This window comes from Calypte anna, chromosome 15, assembly GCF_003957555.1.
Source record: "Calypte anna isolate BGI_N300 chromosome 15, bCalAnn1_v1.p, whole genome shotgun sequence".
Lineage (NCBI taxonomy): Eukaryota > Metazoa > Chordata > Aves > Apodiformes > Trochilidae > Calypte > Calypte anna.
The window spans coordinates 5033147-5051923 of NC_044261.1; the positions used below are offsets into that span (position 1 = coordinate 5033147).

The following is an 18777-nucleotide window of genomic DNA, read 5'->3' on the forward strand; positions in this document are numbered from 1 at the left end:
ACTGGGATGCAATGGAGACCCCATTCCCAATCCCCACACACACTGCAGGGCTCAGCACTACCTGGACACCAACACAGCTGCTAAAGCCAGACTGATTTTATTCAAACTGCGAATGTAAAACAGAATAAAAAAAATAACCAACCAACTCAACCCTCACTGGCTTCAGAGCAGAAAGCCACAAGTAAACCAGGCCCAGGCTTCCCTTCTCCTCCTTCACCCTCCCGTGTTAAGGCTGCGTTAGTCACTGGTGACAGGAGGGAGGAGGGACAGGGTGAGCCCCAGCTCATGGGACCCCCCCTGACTCCTCTGTGGAAAGTTTGGCACAAATCCGGTGGGGCCGAGCCCGGTGCAGGGTGAGGCAGGGCTGCGGCCCCACGGCTGTTAGTGGGTCAGCATGAAGCTCTGAAAGCTACAGGATTACCTAGAGGGCCACAGCGAGGTAAGGGCAAGTGGGAGGAATGTGGCAGAAGAAGGGGTCTGCACCCCCAGCCGAGGGGCCAAGCCCATAGCACAGGGCTGTGCCTCCCCGGCTTCCGCACGCGTTGCGGCTGTAAACGGCAAGGGATGGGGGCACCGGGCTCACCCCAACCCCGGCCCCATGGTGAGGAGAACTCAAGGCCTGGCTGGATGTGCAATTTTGGGCAGTTCCTGCTCAATAGCTGAGGGCTGAACAGGATCTGGGGCAAAGATGCTGCACCTCAAGGAACTTAGTGCCAGGAAGGAGGAGGGAGCTGGGACTAAGCCAGCGTGACACTGACCCCCTGTCCTGAGGGTGCAGTGCTGGTGGCCCCTCCTGGAGTAGCTGTGAGACTTGGTGCATCACCCCCAGCTGGTCATGTTGGCCCCAAGAGCCTCCAAACAGCTGTGATGGCTGGTGCACAGCTTGGCCATTGCACTCACATGGTTCTGGGGGGTTCTCAGCATCCCCAAAAAGTGCTGTTCCCTGTGCAGCCAGCAGCTCCTGGCTGCTGGAGGCTCTGGGGGCACAGGGCCACAGTCCCAGGGGACACCTCACCCTGGATAATTTTGCAAGTGATGCACAACAGGGGAAAAGTGTGACCAGGGGATGGGGCGGGCATAACAAGGATGCTGGGGGTGTGGATGCTGGGATGCTGCTCCCTCCCTGCTCCTTTCAGCACAGAAACGAAAATTTAACTTGCTCCAGCGCCTGCTCCTAAATGTAAAGGTGGCCGGGTTTGGGGGGAGGGTGTGCATGGGGCAGAACTGGCCACGGGCAGTGCCAGGGGCTGCTACAGGCTTGGTCACGGCTCTCCAGCTGTAGCCCCGCGGGGCCAGGGAGGTGGGGGCCACCCCTGCCTACCCCCCTCAGTCCGTTTTCCACACTTTGTTGAGGAACTTGACCACCTCGTCGTAGATGACAAAGACAATAGCCACGTCGAGGCAGACACGACCCAGGCGAGGCACCGTGCCCTTGTAAAACCTGCCAGGGACAAAGGTGTTCCGTGGGGCTGGGTCCACTCACAGCCCTCCCCTGGCCCATTACCTCCCCCCCAGGCAGCTCTCCGTGACCCCCCTCACCACACCACTTACGCCTGGGGCCCTTCATATTTCATGATCTGGTAGGCACAGTCCCAGGTGCTCTTGTATTTGTGTGCTTCCAGCCCCTGGGAGATGGGAAAACCAGAATCAGTGGCCAGAGCCAGGGACAAATCCAGGGGGATTTTGCAGGGGAGAGAGAGAGCTGGGGGTTCACCAGGAGGAAACACTGTGTGCCACCAAGCCTGGCACTGACATCCCCACCTCCATGTAAACACCTCCCAGCACCCCCACACTTGGCTGGGAGGGAGCAGGGTCCCCAGGCACCTCCCAAACCTCCTCACAGGCTTCAGGTGTCTGCCCCAGGGGCTGCACAGAGTGTCTCCCAAACTAACAGTGGGTGACCCCAGCCTGCTGCATGCCACACCTGCATCCTGGTCTTCACCACATCCAAGGGGGTGTTGCCAAAGACGCTTGCAGCTCCAGCAAGGGCTCCAAACACCCCCGTCACAAATGGGTTGATGACCTTGTTGGGATCATCTCCTGATAAGGAGGAAAGGTTGAGGTGATGGTGTGGGAATGAAGAAACAAGAAATGTCCCAAGTCCAGCAGCACCAGCCCCACAGAAACCATTCAGCACTGAGGGGCTCACAGTGGAGGTGATGATGATGCTTCAGCACCAGGACCCTTTAACCCCATGAGCTCAAGCCCCCTGCCCTGGCTTTCACCTCCCTCAGGCTAAGCCACAAGAAGCACAGGTGTGGTGATGGAAAGCTTGAGCCCAGCTCCCATGGATGGTCTGGAGGAGCCACTGGCACAGCCAGGGTGGCCTGGGAGGACAGGAGCACTGTACCTTTGTACCAGTTCTTGAGGGAGGTCATGACAAAGAAGCGAATGGCTTGGTTTGATCCTTGCTTGAGGACGGTTGCAGTTAAGCCCTGGTAGGTCCCCTTTATTCCTGCAGCAAGACAGGGTGTTGGATGGGGGCACAAGGCTCACCCAGGCAGAGAAAGACCTCCCCATGCCACCGGTCCCTGCCTGTTCCTGTCCCCAACATCCTGCCCTGTCCACACAGTGTAGGGGTATGGGGAGGGGGGATGACAAGCCACAGCTTCCCCAGGACTCACCTTGTTCCCGAACGATTTCCCGGACACCATGGAAGAAGCCACGGTATTTGGGATTGGGGGAGGTCTGGTCATGAATAAACTTCACCTGCAGGGAGACAACACATTCCTCCAGATAAGGAGAGGGAGGATGCAACAAACCCCAGAGGATTGCCAGCCACATCTTGCCTTACTCCAGGCACAGTCCCAGGACCAGAGCCAACCCATGTGGCCAGGCAACCCCAGGTAAGACCACAGGGGAAGCCTTTGCCCATGGCCAGCAGTGCAGCTTGCAGAGGAAAACCTGGAAAACTTCCTCTGCAAGCAAATGTATGGGTTTTATGGTATTAAAATGGGTGATGGGATGGCTTCTGGCTGGGGAGCTCATCCCCAGAGCAGGCAAGGGGCCACAGTCACTGTGCCTGATGTCCCTCTACGGGGCTGTTCAGTATCAGCTCCTCCCCTACAAAGCCAGCCCAAAGAAACCCACATGGCCTCAGGTGCCCAAAGCTGGGCATCCCTGGCTACTGCCCCATTCCAACCCAGCCTGGGGAGGGGTGCTGGGGCAGGGGGATGCTGGCAGCTGCCTCCCACCTTTATGGTCTCCATGGGGCAGACCACCACCACAGCCTCGGCCACGCCGGCACCCAGCCCAGAGATGAGGCCCCGTGTGCTGTCCAGCCGCCCCTGCTCGTCTCTCATCTGGTTGCTGAGGAACTCGAACATCCCGAACCTGCAGAGGAGCCTCCGTGCCAACCCCTGGGTGCCCAGCCAGGGGGACCCTGCCAGGGGACTCTCCCAGTCCGGGAAAGCACCCAGCTTTGGCAAAGTGTCATTGGGGATGTCAAGGCCAAACCCATTGCTCCCCTCTTCACTGCCACCCACGGTCCCCCCAACTCACCCCATGGTATGGGGGACACCTACCTGACAGCAGCCTTGGGGATGGAGCCATAGACCAGCGAGCTGAGGCCCCGGTACAGCCCCCGGATGCCATGGTCACGGACTGTCTGCTTCACACAGTCCCCTGTGGCAGAGCACAGCAGCTTTCACTTACCACACCCAGGGCCATGGTGACACCCCCTGCCCGCCCCACCAAACCCTGCTCTCCCCCAGGTCCAAGTAGGCTCCCAGGAGCCCCTCATATCCATCCAACAGGCTGAGGCAGGGCACCAGGCATGTGCTCACCAATGCCCTTGTAGCGGGGAGGGTTTGCCTTCTCATCCAGCTGCAGTTGTGTCTTCACATATTCAGTGGGGAATGTGATGCAGATCTCGATCCCTCCAGCCAGGCCACCTGGGTGGGAGAGGAGGGTGAGCTGGGGCTGGGAGCAGCACCCTGCCCATCAAACACACCACTCATGCTGCTGGCTCCATGATGGATCAGCCTGAGACCTCTGGCAGCCAGGTCTGGGCTGGGACAGTGTCCATGTCCTTGCCAAAACCCTGGGGAATTCACATAGCAGCAGGGCCCCCTCCCAACCTCTGGCAGCTTGCACAGGCATCACTGCCTGGCCATGGCAAGAGATGGTGAGGGGATTGGCAAAAAAAACGGACGAACCGCTGCGTCTGTAGCTGCTGTTTCAGCATCATTTCCCCCTCAAAGGCACCTCTCCCCCTCCGGAGCCCCACACCTCGTGGTGAGCTGCCAGCACAGGGATTTATAAACCCGACAGAGCCCAACGGTGCAGCATGAAGCCCGGCACCACTCCCCCAGCACCAGCAGGAGCCCATTTGCAGACCCGCCCGTGCTAGCATGGAAGTGCAATTATCATCAAGCCCGTCTGTCCCCTCGGGCTCCCGCAGCGCTGGCTGCCGGGCGCTGATTACACCGGCAGGAACCTTCCCCACCTCCTCCGGGGACGCGCCGGCCCCTCCCGTAGGTTTGGGTCCCCTTGGCGGGGCAGAAGCACCGGCAGCTGGCCCTGCCATGGGCCGCGGAGCCCACCCCGAGGGGCCGGGGGTCCCCGGGGGCTCTTTTTGCCGGTACAAAGAGTAAGCGTGGGGACGATCGGGGCTCTCCCAGGCTCCCATTTCGCCTCCACCATCCCGGCCACGTCCCCAGCGTGACTCAGCAGCGCTGTGGTTCCCGCTACAGCCATCCCTGCCACAGCCCGGGGGACACGCTGGTCACCCAGCGGGGGATGCGCTGGCACAGGGCAGGGTGAGCAGGGACGTGTCCTGCTCGGTGGCAAAGCGCAGCCTCAGCACCACATGGTAGAGCACCGCCGGGCTTATCAGCACCTTACCAAGTACCCTGCGAGGGGACACGGGTAGGGGTGGAGAGCTGGGACACAGCAGCTTCGTGTGACAGCAGTGAGCAGCCCCAGCTCCTGGGACCAGGGGTCTTTCCCACACAGACGAGGGACAGCACGGATTGGGATGGGGCCTGCGGCCAGCCCGGCTCCACTACGGCAAACAAAGGCCCCTTGTTTCCTCCTGCGTTCCCAGGAGGGGCCAGAACTGCTCAGCCCAGGCCAGGCAGAGGAGGGGACTGTGGGTGACCACTGCTGGCCTTCACAGCATGCAGTACCCCATGCTGCAGCAGCGTGGGAGGAAGCCACAGCAGCCACAGAGAGGGCAGCTCATGTCCTGGCTGCCACTCTGCTCAGGCACCAAGGCATCAGACACCAACCCCGGGTTCCTCAGAGCTCCCCTGCTGCCCCTTCAACACTTTCCCATCCTTGCCATGCCTGTCACAGGTGGCAGACACTGCCAGTCCAATGGCACGGATGCTTGCCAAGCACTTTAATTTCTCCTGCAAAGCCAAACAGCTCCTATGGGAGCAGCTGGTGGGTCCCCAACGAGCAGTATGATGAGGATCAGCATCCTCCAGCTGGGAGCAGTGCTCCCCAAAAAGCTCAGCACCAGCTGGCTCCTCTCTTTGCCACTGCGCACCACTGTGCCACCAGCTGCTAACACAGCCACATGAACACCTCAGGTGCTTCCAAGGCCACTACCCTCCCTCCTATGCTGCAGATCTGAAGTGCCACCTCCTCCAGGAGCCAGACAGCAGGGAAACACTCAGGACAGGCACCAGTCGAGGGGCAACCAGCACCTTGGCTCACAACAGCCACACCAAACTGCAGGGGGATGGATGCAGCAAATCCTGCGACCAGTGTGGCCTCAACAGGGATTAAAAATATTCGTCCACACAAGGGAGGCAGGGAGGCTCTGCCTGGCATCCTGCAGGCAAAGCTGCATCCACAGGCATCTTGGAGTCCACCTAGTGCCCCTGCAAAGGGACAGAATGACCGTCTCGGGAACCAGACCCCCAGGGCTGCCTGAACAGGAGGCAGGAGGAATGGGTGTCTGTGCTGGCTTCCCATGGCAAAGTAGGGAAGCTGTATACAAAAGATGTCCCCAGCCCAGAGCCACTATGAGGGCAGCTGCCTCCCTAGCACCCCACAGCACACTCCTTGTCCCTGGTTGCAGCAAGGGACACCACAGAGGGGCAGAGATATGGCTGGGCACCAGTGCACTGGTCACCTCTGTCACTGCTCACTGGGGATGGACAAGGGGAGAGGAGCTGGCCTGCAGGCTGCCCTGGCCACACAGCTCCAGCACTGCTGGGGTGACTGCACAAACAGGAATGGTGGGTAAGGGAACAGGTCTGTTGAGGAAAACACACCAGAGGAGGATGATCTCCCTCACCCTGCTCAGGGACGTGTGTCCCCCTCCCTGCCCCCAGATCCCATGGGAAGAGGCACCCAGCAGGGACTTCAGATGCACTCTGTGACTTGTAGCAATTTTTTCCTGGTTTTCTCTGCTTCTCTCCCTGAGACCCATCAAAGGTCCAACTCTGCTATCAAGTGTCCTCTCCCCACGCAATTTCATTCCAGTGGAAACCTTATTCTATGCAAATATATCACCACATTGCCCACGAGCAGCAGCTCCTTCCAATCCTGCTCCCTCCTCAGGGCTGCCAAAGCTTTGAAACCTGTTTACCCGGACTTTAACCAGCAGCTTCAGCTCTTGCAACACCGCAGAGTCAGCAGGAACAGCAGCAGCAAGACCTCAGGAGGTTAAAGAGCAAGTGGGGTAGCCCAAATGCTAAGCCAGGGCTCTCTGCTGTTAGCTGGATGCAGCAGAGCCAGAGAAGAGGGGATGTCCTTCAGAGAAGGTCACTTTGCCTGGCCCCAGAGAAGGTGGTGTGACAGGGGGATCTTGCTCTCAGCATGGGGAATTGCTCCTGACCTGCACTGAGTCTGCAAATGCCCCAGCTGCTACCAGTGCTGATCCCACAGGGCCACGAGGGATGGGAGAGAAGGGAAAAAGACCTGTTTGTCAGCCACCTAGCATGTATTTCCCAGAAAAAGCTCAGCTCTCCTCTGTGGAAGGGCCAGCAGTTATTCAAGGAGATGGCAGCAGCCCCTGGGCACTGCTGAGAGCTGGCAGGAAGGAGCAGAGGGGTTCTGGGGACAGTGCTGCCCCTGCAAAGCTCACACAAGGCACAGTGGCACCAGGACACACAACTTCAGCTAATAATCTCAAACCCCATTAGCAAGCTGCTTCTGGGGACACCACCAACCACCCCCCAAGAAGCCTGTCCCCGGGACCCCAGCTCTGGCACTCAGGACAGGGTGGGTGCTGAGGGCAGGAGGATGCAGCCTCGATGGGAAAGGCAAGCAGAGCCCCACAGGCCAACACAAACCAATGGTGTGCAGCCAGGGCTGGCACTGCCACCCCCTGCAAACCTCTACCCGGAGGCAAGTGCCCCAGCAAGGACCCACTGCACTGTCTGGGAGCTGCAGAGGGGCAGGAGGTGACATCGACCCTGACTCCTCCCAGTGCCCTCAAAAACCCAAGGAGCAGTGGGTTTCCATGCAGCCCTGATGAGAAGCAGACACCTGGAGAACAATTTCAGCCTCTCCAATCTGAGGGTAATTTCACATGCACATAAACAAGCACCTGATTTGCATACAAAAAGCTCTTTTTGACTTCAGATTTTGAAGGACCCTTTTTAGGCCAGAGGTAATTATTCCTAAGGGCTTGGAAGCAAAGCAGCAGCAGAGCTCTCCCATGGCTGGGGAAGGCAGGGCCGACTCACACTGGCAGCACTGGCTGTGCAGCTCAAGGCTGGTGGGAAGGCACAAACAGCTCTCCAGAGTCCTCAGCCCCACTTTCCTCTCTTGTTCGGAGCAGACCTGGCCCACTTGCGGGGGGTGCAAGTGCAGGGGGTGAGCTGAGCAGCTGAGACTCCTGACACAGACCCAGGCCAGCACCTGCCTTCCCTACGTTGCACTCGTGGCTCCTACCCACACGAGTCCTTCCCTGTCAGCCAGGAGAGCCTTCATAGCTGGGGAAATAACAATAAAAAAAAAAACCAACCAAAAAATAATAGAATCAAAGACCAGCAGAGCACTACAAGTCAGGGAGCCAGAAAAACCCACCGCTAGTTCTCTGCGGGCCGGGTGCTGCCCCATCAGCAGCACATCCCCCTCAGTCCTCCAGCTCACTGCCGAGGGAATCACCCACCCCCTTCTTGGCAGCTGACAGTGCTGCTCTTGAGCCATGAGCCACGCCATTGACACAGCCCAGCTACAGGCGGTGGAGAAATCATCCCATGCCTGCAGCGGTGAAACGGGTTTAGCGGGCTCCACCCCCCCGCACGCCCCACCGCAGGACATCTTGTGCAACGGGCTCAGGGGCAGAACCTGGCTCCGGGAGCAGGTTCCCTGGGGATGGTGTTGTCCCAGAGAGCCGGCTGTCAGCTGGCACCACTGTCCTTGCCTGGACATCTCTTCCTGCCACACAGAGCAGCTCATCCACAGCCCCCATCCTTGGGAAAAACCACCACAGGGAAAGGCTGCTGAGATGGGCGAGGGCTGACAAACTTGACTGCCAGAGGATTATCTGTGTTTTGGTTAGGAGGGAAAAAACTTGTTCGGCAACAGGCCAGCCTGTCTCAGAGGGCATCCATCCCCTGCCCTGGGGACAGGGTCCCTGGAAGGTCTCCTATCTGATAGGGGCAAGGCCGGTGCAGGGCCGGCGTGTCCATCAGTAAACACACCCGTGGCTGATTTCGTCACGGGAATGGCCAGGCTGGAGAAGTCTGATCCCCTCCCCAGGGGTACACAGAAACATGAAACACGCCTCTCTGTGCCCTGTGCCAGCAGGTGGGTAAACAGCCCCGTGCAAACACTGCTGTAGATAATGCTGTGGGATGGGGTAATTCGTCCCTAATCTTACTGGAACCATCCTGTTTCAACAGGCCATCCTTTCACAACCTGCTAATTCATCTCCTCTTTTCATTTACTTCTGAATGGGACAACATTGCAATAATTATTATATTTTAAACTTATTGGCTGTGAGCCTGATGGCAAAAGCAATTTGCCTTTGCACAGCTTCATCTGCCTTCATTGCCAAGTTCACCTTTGGGGTCTCTCAAGTCCCCCATCCTGGCTCAACTCACCTTCTCCCTGCTGCCCTGTGCACCCCAAGGCCCCAGGTGTGCTGCTGTCAGCTGGTTCCTGACCAGCCCATCACCCTGCTTCAGGCACCTTTTTAAGTGTCCAGATATACTTCTCAAGACAGGCAACACAGAGCCAGAGTCGGAGCCCAGAGCTGCTGGGTGCTTCCCTCCCTCAGCACAGCTCCATAGCGGGACACAGCAGCCACTACCAGGACCCAGGGTTCCCCAGGGACAGGCTCTGGTCCTCCAGCCACCAGCACATGGCTGCTGTACCAGATGCTGGAGCAAAAGGAGAGAGAAGAGATGACAAGAAATCAACCCCAGCTGTCAGGAGGTGACCTGAGATCTCAGGGCACAAGCACGGGTCACTGCTGCCCAGACAAGAGCAGGGGGGCTGCATTGGCATGCACCACACAAGGCCAGCAGAGACGAGAGATGCTGCAATGTCCCTGAGCTGTCAAGCTCGCAGTGCCACTGCCTCAAAGAAGATGGACGGCTCCTTCCAACCACTTACGTCAACCCAGAGAAAATGGTTGCCTGCGGAATGTCAAGCAGAGCATCAGGCTTATGAAAAATCTCTCAGAAACTCGCATTTTAAAGCCTGAAGTTAACCCCAACTCACACAAACTTCATTCAGACCAAAAGAGCTGGGCACCCCGATGTGGTTTCCCAGTCCTGGGGCTGACAGCCTCCTCCCACCAGAAGCCTCAGGGCTGCTTCAAGTTTTGGCAGCAGCTGCAGTCCACAAGGCCTCACAGGCAGGCAAGGACTTGCTCATGGTCAATGTGGTCCTGCTCTGCTCTCCAAACAGATGACAGAAGAGGCAACCCCAGGGGAAACCACAGCTAGGTATGATGTGCCAAGGGCCAGCAGACCTGGCAGAGTTAATCCCCAAGCCCATTCTGCCCTACCAGCTCAGCATCAAGGGGGGGAACATCTCCTCTCCTGTAAGCATCAGGAATGCATCTAAAAGCCAAAGAGTGTGCTGGACTATAGCTATTCCCATCAGCACAACCTCCCTCCTACCATCCCAGGAGGACAACAGCACTGGAAGCCCAGGTGGACTTGTGACTTTTGGGAAAGGAGTCCTACACTCCCAGAAGCACATTGCAGCTTTCACACCCAGTCTCTGACTCCTCTCCTCTGTAGGTACAGGTTTTTCCATAGAAAGAGATGAAGAAAAGGAAACTGAAGTTCGAATTATTGCTTTGTTTCTTGTGGGATCCTGAGCTCCCTGCTAAACGTGTGTTTCATGCCCTGCTCAGCAGGCTCTTGTCTTTCTCTTTGCAGAGTCCATCTCCCTCCTGCCCATGCTCCTCCTGGGACCTTGGTGCATGTCACTGCTATTTCCCAGCAGTACTCCAAGTTTGCAGCAAACATCAGAGCCACAGCCACAACCATGGTGAGTTTCTTTCCAAAACATGTGCCATGTAGAACAGCACCCAGGCATCCTGCCTCCCCGAGCAGGCAGGATTAGGTGTAGGCAGGAATAGCAACTGTGCACCAGCCCCTGGGCGAGCTGGGGTACCATGCAAAGAGCAAGGCAGCTGGGAGCTTCTCCGTGGGAGGGAGCAGACCCCAGGCTTCAAAGCTGGCTAAAAACAGAGTAAGACTGTACTTAACTCTGGGCAAAGCAGGCAAAGCCTTTCACCAAGTGGCTGCTGCTAACCAGAAGCTAAGTTCTCAGGAGACAGGCAGGCAAGCATGGGTTTGCCTGCAAAATGGTGAGGACCATTTATGCTGAAGCTGACTTAACAGCTCTGCAGTGCCTGTAAACCTCTGTAAACTCCAGGGAAAGACAGGGGTGACCAGCTCTGCACCCAGCACTCCTGCTTCACCCCATGCTGCCTCTCTTGGGAGTTCCCCACTTGCCCACTGTAGTGGGGTCTCATGCTGGCAGCTCCACAGTAGACTGGCAGTACCTGGCCCTGCAGGATGCTGAGCTAAAGGGTTTGTTTGGAAACTGTGGCACAGAAACTGAAAGCTGGCTGTGGGGAGGCTGGAGACACAGCTGGACTCCTAGGTCTACCTGCTAAAAGGTTATTACCCTACAGAAGAAACATGAGGTGGCCCTCAAACCATCTCAAGAAAATTATGCCAGCTTTACAACAGGTAACCAAGCCAGCAGATGAGTTAGGAAGGCACAGATGGTACCCATTTCAGCATAAAGCCTACATGTTTACAAGTCTTTTAACCAAGTTTAAGCTAAGCCACATTATGCCAAACCTTAGTGTCCTACAGACATGTCAGTTCTGATCCAGTGCCAGGTCCCTCAAACCAACTTTGTACCATCAGTCCAGAGCCTGGGGGGCTCTTCCTCTTTTAAAGGGGGTGGAGGAGTCAGACAGAGGGACCCACACCCACTCAGCTCTGCTTTCTGTAAACTCAGTCCAATAGAACGCCCCAAAGACAAAGTCCTGGCAGCACCCCCCACCCAACCAGCCAGGACAGCCAGGCTGCTGTTGCATGCACACACAGCTGCAGTACCAGCAGAGGCACAGGCTGTGTGGTCACTGCAAGGTGAAGTGCTGCCTTGGCACACAGCAACTGCTTGGACAAATGAGAGCCCATTAGCAAATTAATTTTTAACTTTAGGTTTGTCTGTTGCGACAACTGAAGGAGAAGAGCTCTTGGCAGCCAGACCTTCACTTGCATCTCTCCAGAAGCACCAGTCCCAGCCTGGGGCTCAGGTCTGGGCAGTGTGAAGGAATTGTGCCTCCCTGGCAGAGAATCTCAATTACACCCAGGGTCTGGGAGCAGATATTCATCCAGGGTAGAACAATGGCTGCTGATTTAACTCCACCAGTACAAGGTGGATGAAGCACATTGGGAATGGTCCATCTTGAACATGTCCAGCTCTCCAGAAGGGAAAACCTTGGAGCACACATCCCTGTTGTACAGACAGAGGTCAGATGAGAAACCCTGAAAGTATCAGCAAACCCCCCCAAAGTCAGCAGAGACAACCACAAATGGCACTGCATGTCCCCAGCAAGAGGCTGGAGGGATGAGCAAACCAGGACGTGGGGAGTTAACAGCAGCTTTCTTCCATTTCTGTGTTTCTCTAATACAATTAGATACCACAGAGTCTTGGTTGGACTTCTGCCCATTAACCAATTACTCTGATTAGCTGCATGCAAGGAGAAGACCAGCATCTCAATAGGGTCTTTCTTCCATCTCTGCAGCTTTACATAGACCCAGAAAGGCTCCTCCAAGCAGGGGCATGTACGGTTTTGTGTTATATTGCCCAACATGACACCTGGTAGAAGTCACAAGCACTACATCCCTTCCTTTACACCAGAACAATCTCCACACACACCCACAGCAACCTTCCTGGCAGAAGAGAGAAGAGCAAGTCTGCTGCAGCCTCTTTCAGCTGATGATCCCCGATTATGGATCTATGCAAGGGTGATGAAAGTTTTCTGGTACACTGGCCCAGGCAATGACACCATACATGGGCAGCAAGTTGGGAAAGACTGGGAAGGCTGAGGAGCAAACTGCCTGTCTTTTCCACCCTAAGTTTGGACTAAATCCCATTTAAAAGCCCTCCAAATAAGAGGCAGTAAGAACAGGCCTGAACTAACAACCCAATCTGAGGGGGTGGCAGGACAAGTGTCAAGACCCTTGAGAAGCAGAGAGCTCTAGAGGAGCTCGGCCTTACCAAGGCCTCATTTGAACAAGAAGACACCCTTGTTTGGCCTGGCTGTCTCCTCCTTGTGTCCCTGCCCTTTGGCCAGGCAGCCCGGGTGATGGCAAAGGACACTGTGGGGCCTCTTCACCCTTTGCATGCTCCAGTGCTCACATCCATTTCCAGCAGCACTGCCATCTCCAGCAGCTCTCCAAAGCTGTGATGGGAGGCTGACCACTGAAGGAGGGGCCAGCCCTGGTGAGCAGAGCCAGAGCAGCACTGCCTCAGCTCTCCCCGTGCCCAGCCAGAGGGCAGGGAAACCCTCATTCCTCCCAGATCCCTGCTGCAGGAGGCTGGAGCTCTGCCCTCCAAGGGGAGCTGAGAGTTGGACAGAGGAACAAAGGCATTATCGTAGGAGGGGGAATTGGCTGGAGAACACAAAAGCTCTAAACATGCCAATCATGTCGATGGCTCATTTTAAAGCAAAGACACTAATCTCCACTCTGGGATTTGTCCTGCGAGTGGCAGAAGAAAGCAAGGAGCTAATGAACAGCTACAAAGGAGTTTAACAAGCCTTTGACTGTCTTGGACTCCATTCAGCTCAAAGGTCCAACCAGCCACAGGCAAGAGGAAGGGCATTAACTCTACAGTTACTGCTGCTTGGAGTCTGCTTAGATCCCATGGAAATGGTCAGAACTGGATGGGAAAACATGTTCTGATCCATGAGGACTGATGATGAGACACAAAGGACAGACAAGTAAGTCATGAGAGCATCCGTACCAAAGCAGCACAGAAGATATGGCTTTAGCTTTCTCCCAGAACATCTTTGGGGGGGCTCATAAAGAGATCCCCTGCTGCTGCCTCTTCCATCAGGTCAACTCCCTCCCGCTGACATTGAAACCCACCCTGCTGAACAACTCGACTGCTGCAAGCCCTGCACTGCTGTAGTGGAAAGACCAACCCCTCCCCAGCAAGGCCACAGGTTGCAGAACAGTCTGGCAGCGAGGTGGAGACCCCCGCCCGGAGCAGCGGGACCCCGGAGAGCTGCCGCTTGTGCTCAGGATGCATCTGCTGGAGCTCTGCTGGTGCCACTGCCCAAGGGAAAGGGCGGCTGGCCGGGGGCCGCCTCCCCGGGGCTGGGGGCTGCCGGGACGCAGAGGGGCATCTGACGGAGCGGTTTGGGCTGGCAACGCGGGCGGATCCCCAAGTGGGGCGGGCAGCGGGCGATCCGGGCAGGCTGGGTGGCGGTGCCAGGGATGGAGCTGCGGAGGGGACCGCGCTGCGCGTCCCCCCCGCCTTCCTCCGGGGAGGGTCAAGGCACCTCCGCCCAGCACGGATGCCCACGCTGGCAGCGGCGGGCGGGCGAGCCCAGCCGGGGCGTGGTCCGAGGGAACTTACCTGCCAGGATGGCCTTGCCGGGGTGGGTGAGCTTGGCCTTGCCGGCGGGGGCGGCGGCAGCCAGGTGGCGGGGCGCTACAGGGGCGGGCATGGCCGCGCTGCACCGCGGCTTCTGCGCTGCCCGGCGGCAGCCGCCCGGGCCCTATTTCAGGGCCGCGCCCGCGGAGGGGCGGCACCGGCGGCGTCACATCCTCGGGGCGGGGCGGGGAGGGGCGGGGGGAGCATCCCGGGGCTCGGCCCGCGGGCAGAGATCTGCTGCGGGGAGAAGGGCTGAAGAAAGATCAGGGGAGGGGCTGCTGTGCCTGGCCCGGGCCTCGCCTGCGCCGAAATGGTGATTGGTTATCCCGGAAAAGTACCTCCCTGGAGCCATCAGCCCTGCCAGCCCCGGCTGAGGCACAGGGACCGCCTTGTCCCCCCGGAACAGCAGCGAGCAGCACCCCGGGCACACGGAGACCAGGGCTGGCTGGGAAAAGCACCCTGGAAACACTGGGTCAGATGTGCAGAAGAAGCAGCCCGGTGCTCCCGACAAAGGCAGATTTGGCCTTGAGTGGGCCGAGTTCGCTTTAAAGAGCGGGGTTTTTGCACGGTCTGTTTTGGTCAGGGAGGAGGGCAGAGAAGGAAACGCCCAAGGCAGCAACCACATGTGAGCGCCTAACGCTGTAATTGTAAATCATAAAAGTAAAGCACTCTTCCATTAGAAGACTGCCTGTGAGTACACACAGTTTAACGTTTTAAGGGGGGGGGGAGGGAGGTTTATCCGTTGGTCCTTGATAATTAAGCTGTGCAAATCACAACACTGATTGGTTTTTCTTTATCTTCAGACCTAGGAAGACAGTCCTTCAGTAATTTGTGGCTGAAAGTAGTGTTTACATGCTGAGGAGGGAAACCAACACTCTCTTCCTTTCCACACTGGATTTCACACAGAAAGCAGGGAGCACTGGAGCTGAACTCCATAGCTGTGTTCTCCCTTACACCTGCAGTAGCTGCTCTACTCCAAAAGGGAACATTTTGTTTAAGAAATCTCTCCCTGCCACGCGTGGAGCATGCTCCTGTCTAGACTTGCTATCTGTGCACTTTGCAACATAACTTTTGCATAACCAACCTCAGCAGTCAGGCAGCTGGCTGCAGGCTGCCAGCCTCATCTGAAAGCAGACTCAGCAGCTAAAGCACAGTGACAGAGCTGTGGCTTTGTGGCTAAACTGCCTGTAGAAAGACCGTTTGGGAGACTGAAGCACCTTTATCTTGCCAGAATGAAAAGCAATCACGTACTTGCATTGTGGAACTCATCCCCAGATGATGCCAGAAGGATGTATGGTTCAGAGCAGAGTTAAGACAGTCACTGAGGCAAGTCCATTGAGGTGGTCCTGTGCCAAGTCTAAAGGTGACCCACCTCCAGCACTGGGAAGTAAAGGGAAAAAAGTAACTCGTGAAAGGTTCACAACAGGAATGAGTATTCACAGTTCTAGTCCCAGCTGCAGAACAGCTTCTCAGTGCTCTGCTTAGCAGTAGTGGGATGGCAAAGATAAGATAAATCCTTTCAAAAATTGCAATCAAAGAGAAATGCATTTGGATTTCTGATTCAGCTCCTTGCTACCTTTCCATCAGATTGCCATGACATTCATGTATGCTTAACATGGATTAATTTAACAGCCACTGGCTCTTACGGATTCCTGTTACAATTCAAAAAGGCCTCATGCACAAATCTCAGCCTGTCTAAGAAAATACCACACCACGTGCTTAATTCTCATCTTCCTCAGTGGGGTTCACAACAGTGCTTACTTTGCTGACCAGGGAAAAGGTTATTCATATTTAATCACATGCATATTTAATCAGATTGGAAGCCATTTCATCTTGACCTCCAAAGAGCTGCTAACAATCCTTGTCAGCAGAAAGCCTGAAAAAAAAACATCTAAGGAAGATAAGCAACCCCTGAAATACCCAAGGGCTGCAAAAGGTGCATTTTAGATCCAGAGAGTGACTTAAGTGAAAGTAAAGGCTTGACCAGACTTGCATGGTCAAGAGCATCTCCTAGGAAAGAGGTGGTCAAAGCATAAAACAGCAGCTACTCTTACAGCCAGGGTTATCAAATCCTCTAACTTACTGCTCTCACAATCTGAACCCATTTCCCTTGCTGGTGGCTGATGCTTGTTTCTGCTGCCACAGAAAGACACTGTCAGGTGCTACTGCTGCCTGTACATCTGGTGGCATCCCTCCAGGTCCTAAAAATCAGAATGGAAGATATCTACGTAAAAGGAAAGCAATTTCCATGATTTTTTAAAACAAACACTGAAGGCAGAGCTTTCTAGATCCTAGAAAGCACAATCAGTGACCCCACTTCTCAGTTCAAGCTTATCCCTTCCTTGCCTCTCCCCAAAATTATTATTTTTGTTTAAATTGGCACAGCTTGATGCACCTGGCAGCACATCATAGTTTCAGAGATCAAAAGTGGTTAATATAGGGCAGATAACTTCCTATTATGTGTCCTTGAGAATCTCTTCATTTCACTGAACAGTGAATATTAGCTGAACTGTTACAACCCATCAGCTACTACAAACCTTTCCATGTCTTATTAATCCACATCACTTGGGGTCTTAGGGTAAAATAAGAAAACTCATTTTCTCTCAGGTTCTTTGGCAAGAACAAGTAATTATGTGTAACAGATCCTGTGCACAACGGACTTCAAGAAGGAGTGATCATATTGAAGATTTGAGTCAACATTTCCCCAGCTTTCAAGGGTGGGGAGCTACTGTGACTTTTAGAAAGATGATGCTACTCCAAAACAACTCGCATGATTCCCACTTGAGGACACAGGCAGAAAGCTCCTGTGGATACTTAACATTATTCACCAAGTTCATCAAGACTGATCCTCTACAAAGCACAGCAGAAATCCTGATTACATTAATGTCTGAGTGGCCCTGACTCATCTCAGAAGACAAGCAAAATCCATGTGCTGCATTCAGTATTCACAGCTATCCTGCTACCAGACCACAGTCATGTTTCCACAGTGTGATATATTACTGAGAGAAACTTCTCCAAGTTGACAAGCTCCAGCTGACAAACCCTGTTAGCAGTTTACCCTAGATGAGACCATTTGCTCACCCTTTAACTGAAAACAAAACTGTATCTTTCAAAAGGAAAGCAATTCAAAGATGTGCTAACTCCTTCCCATTCAAATCCACTCCTAGCTTCCCAGCTGCATAACTGGCACTTTGGGAATTTGTGCTCTCCATAATATTGAAGCCCTATTTGCCATGGAAAAGAACATACCAGATGACTTTGTCATTCCTTCCTTTCATAACCACTAGAGGAAAAGGAGAAAGAGATTTTTAGATGAGTGTATTTTAAAGTCTTGATTGAAACCACAGCAGACAGGAAAAAAATAAATCACCTTGAGTCATTGAACCATGCAGGAGAATGCACAACAGAACAAACTCAGAACTTGACTCCAAATTTTTAAATTCTGACACATAAAAACAAGACAAGACTTACCCTTCACTGACTGCATTTCAAGTTCATACCATCTTAATGTTTTGGAAACTTTAAAGATCAGAAAATGGATGGATTTTGCTCCCTTCCTGAAGATCTCAAAGGCTCCAGACCTAAGCATCTAGACTGAAACACATATGCTAACAATTTTGCAGCATTTTTTCAGTAAACATGAGTCAGGATCTGTCACTACTTTTGGAAAAATGCCCACAGAAAGCACATGGTGTTGAAAACCAAGAAAGCTACACTAGCAACAAACTCTTTAAATGATAAATACTTGCTGAAGTAAGAGATGCAGTAGAATAAAAATACTCCAGATCCATTAAGCTGGACTGCAGGGTGCTATAGCAAGTGTTAATTCACTCAGCAAACCACAGTGTAATTACACACCAGTGTCACACAGCACTCTGCTGTCATTAAGCATTTTCCAGCCTTATGTTCTGTAACATTTTATCACAAATTCAAGGTGTCTCAATTTTACTTTGTGGGAAGAAATGAAATTGAAGCAGTCTTGATGTATTCTGTAAAAAAGAAATCATTGACTTGGAAACAAATGACAAGCCACACCATTTACAGCAGAGGAGGAAGGACCCAGAAAGACTGAAGTAAGTTCTACAGATGAGAAATATGTCCTGTCACAAGGCAGTACAGATATTTTCTAAACTGCTTGTTAAGGGAACCTGGACACACAGTACTGCTTGTTCCAAGATTTGCAAGATTTCTAGCCTTCATTTTTTCAGTATAAATTGGATCCACTGTCATGCTGGCTCAATCACAGTTTCTCAGTGGCCAAGTTCTAGCCTACCAATTAAAATGCCACATGCTGAAGCATAAACATTAACTGTACAGCACTTGAAAAGTCAGCTTTGCCCAAGTACAAAACTCATCCAAGTCATTTAAGTGGGCATCAGACAAAAAAGGATTTGTTTGTCAGTTTTGGAGTTCAGAAACCATAAGAAATCTTCCATGCTGCTGAGTTCCTTGTTTTGGTAGGGAAAAAAATATTGTTTCACACAACCTATTAAGGTATTCATATAATCCTTTATGTGCCAGCTCTCAGCACTGCAGTTACTAAAAAAAGAAGCTCTTAAATCAAAACTGAGTTTTGTACCTTGCGGTTAGGACTCTTTCCTGAATCATTCCCATAATATGGACTAAACTAGGCTTTATTTACCTATAATTTTTATTTTTTAAGGAGCAAAATCACTTAGGAGCATTTTCTTCAAGCATGTTACCATTTTATTATAGAGCCCTGAA

General features: G+C 53.9%; 1 protein-coding gene across 1 annotated transcript; it reads right to left on the reverse strand.

The window, feature by feature from the left end:
• Positions 1 to 78: 78 nt before the first annotated feature.
• Positions 79 to 14186, reverse strand: SLC25A1 (solute carrier family 25 member 1). Its single transcript, XM_030460829.1, has 9 exons — positions 14035 to 14186; positions 3786 to 3893; positions 3525 to 3624; positions 3195 to 3333; positions 2625 to 2709; positions 2351 to 2455; positions 1925 to 2040; positions 1552 to 1625; positions 79 to 1441 (listed from the first exon to the last, which is right to left on the reverse strand). The coding sequence occupies exons 1-9, from the start codon at positions 14123 to 14125 to the stop codon at positions 1327 to 1329; spliced, it is 933 nt and encodes a 310-aa protein (XP_030316689.1). The 5' UTR covers positions 14126 to 14186; the 3' UTR covers positions 79 to 1326.
• Between the last annotated feature and the right edge of the window lie 4591 nt (positions 14187 to 18777).

Coding starts and splice junctions, on each gene's coding strand:
- SLC25A1 (XM_030460829.1), bottom strand. CDS start 14,125: ATGCCCGCCCCTGTAGCGCCCCGCCACCTGGCTGCCGCCGCCCCCGCC. Junction 3,894..14,034: donor CGGCAAGGCCATCCTGGCAG/GTAAGTTCCCTC, acceptor TCTCCCACCCAG/GTGGCCTGGCTGGAGGGATC. Junction 1,442..1,551: donor AAATATGAAGGGCCCCAGGC/GTAAGTGGTGTG, acceptor TGTCCCTGGCAG/GTTTTACAAGGGCACGGTGC.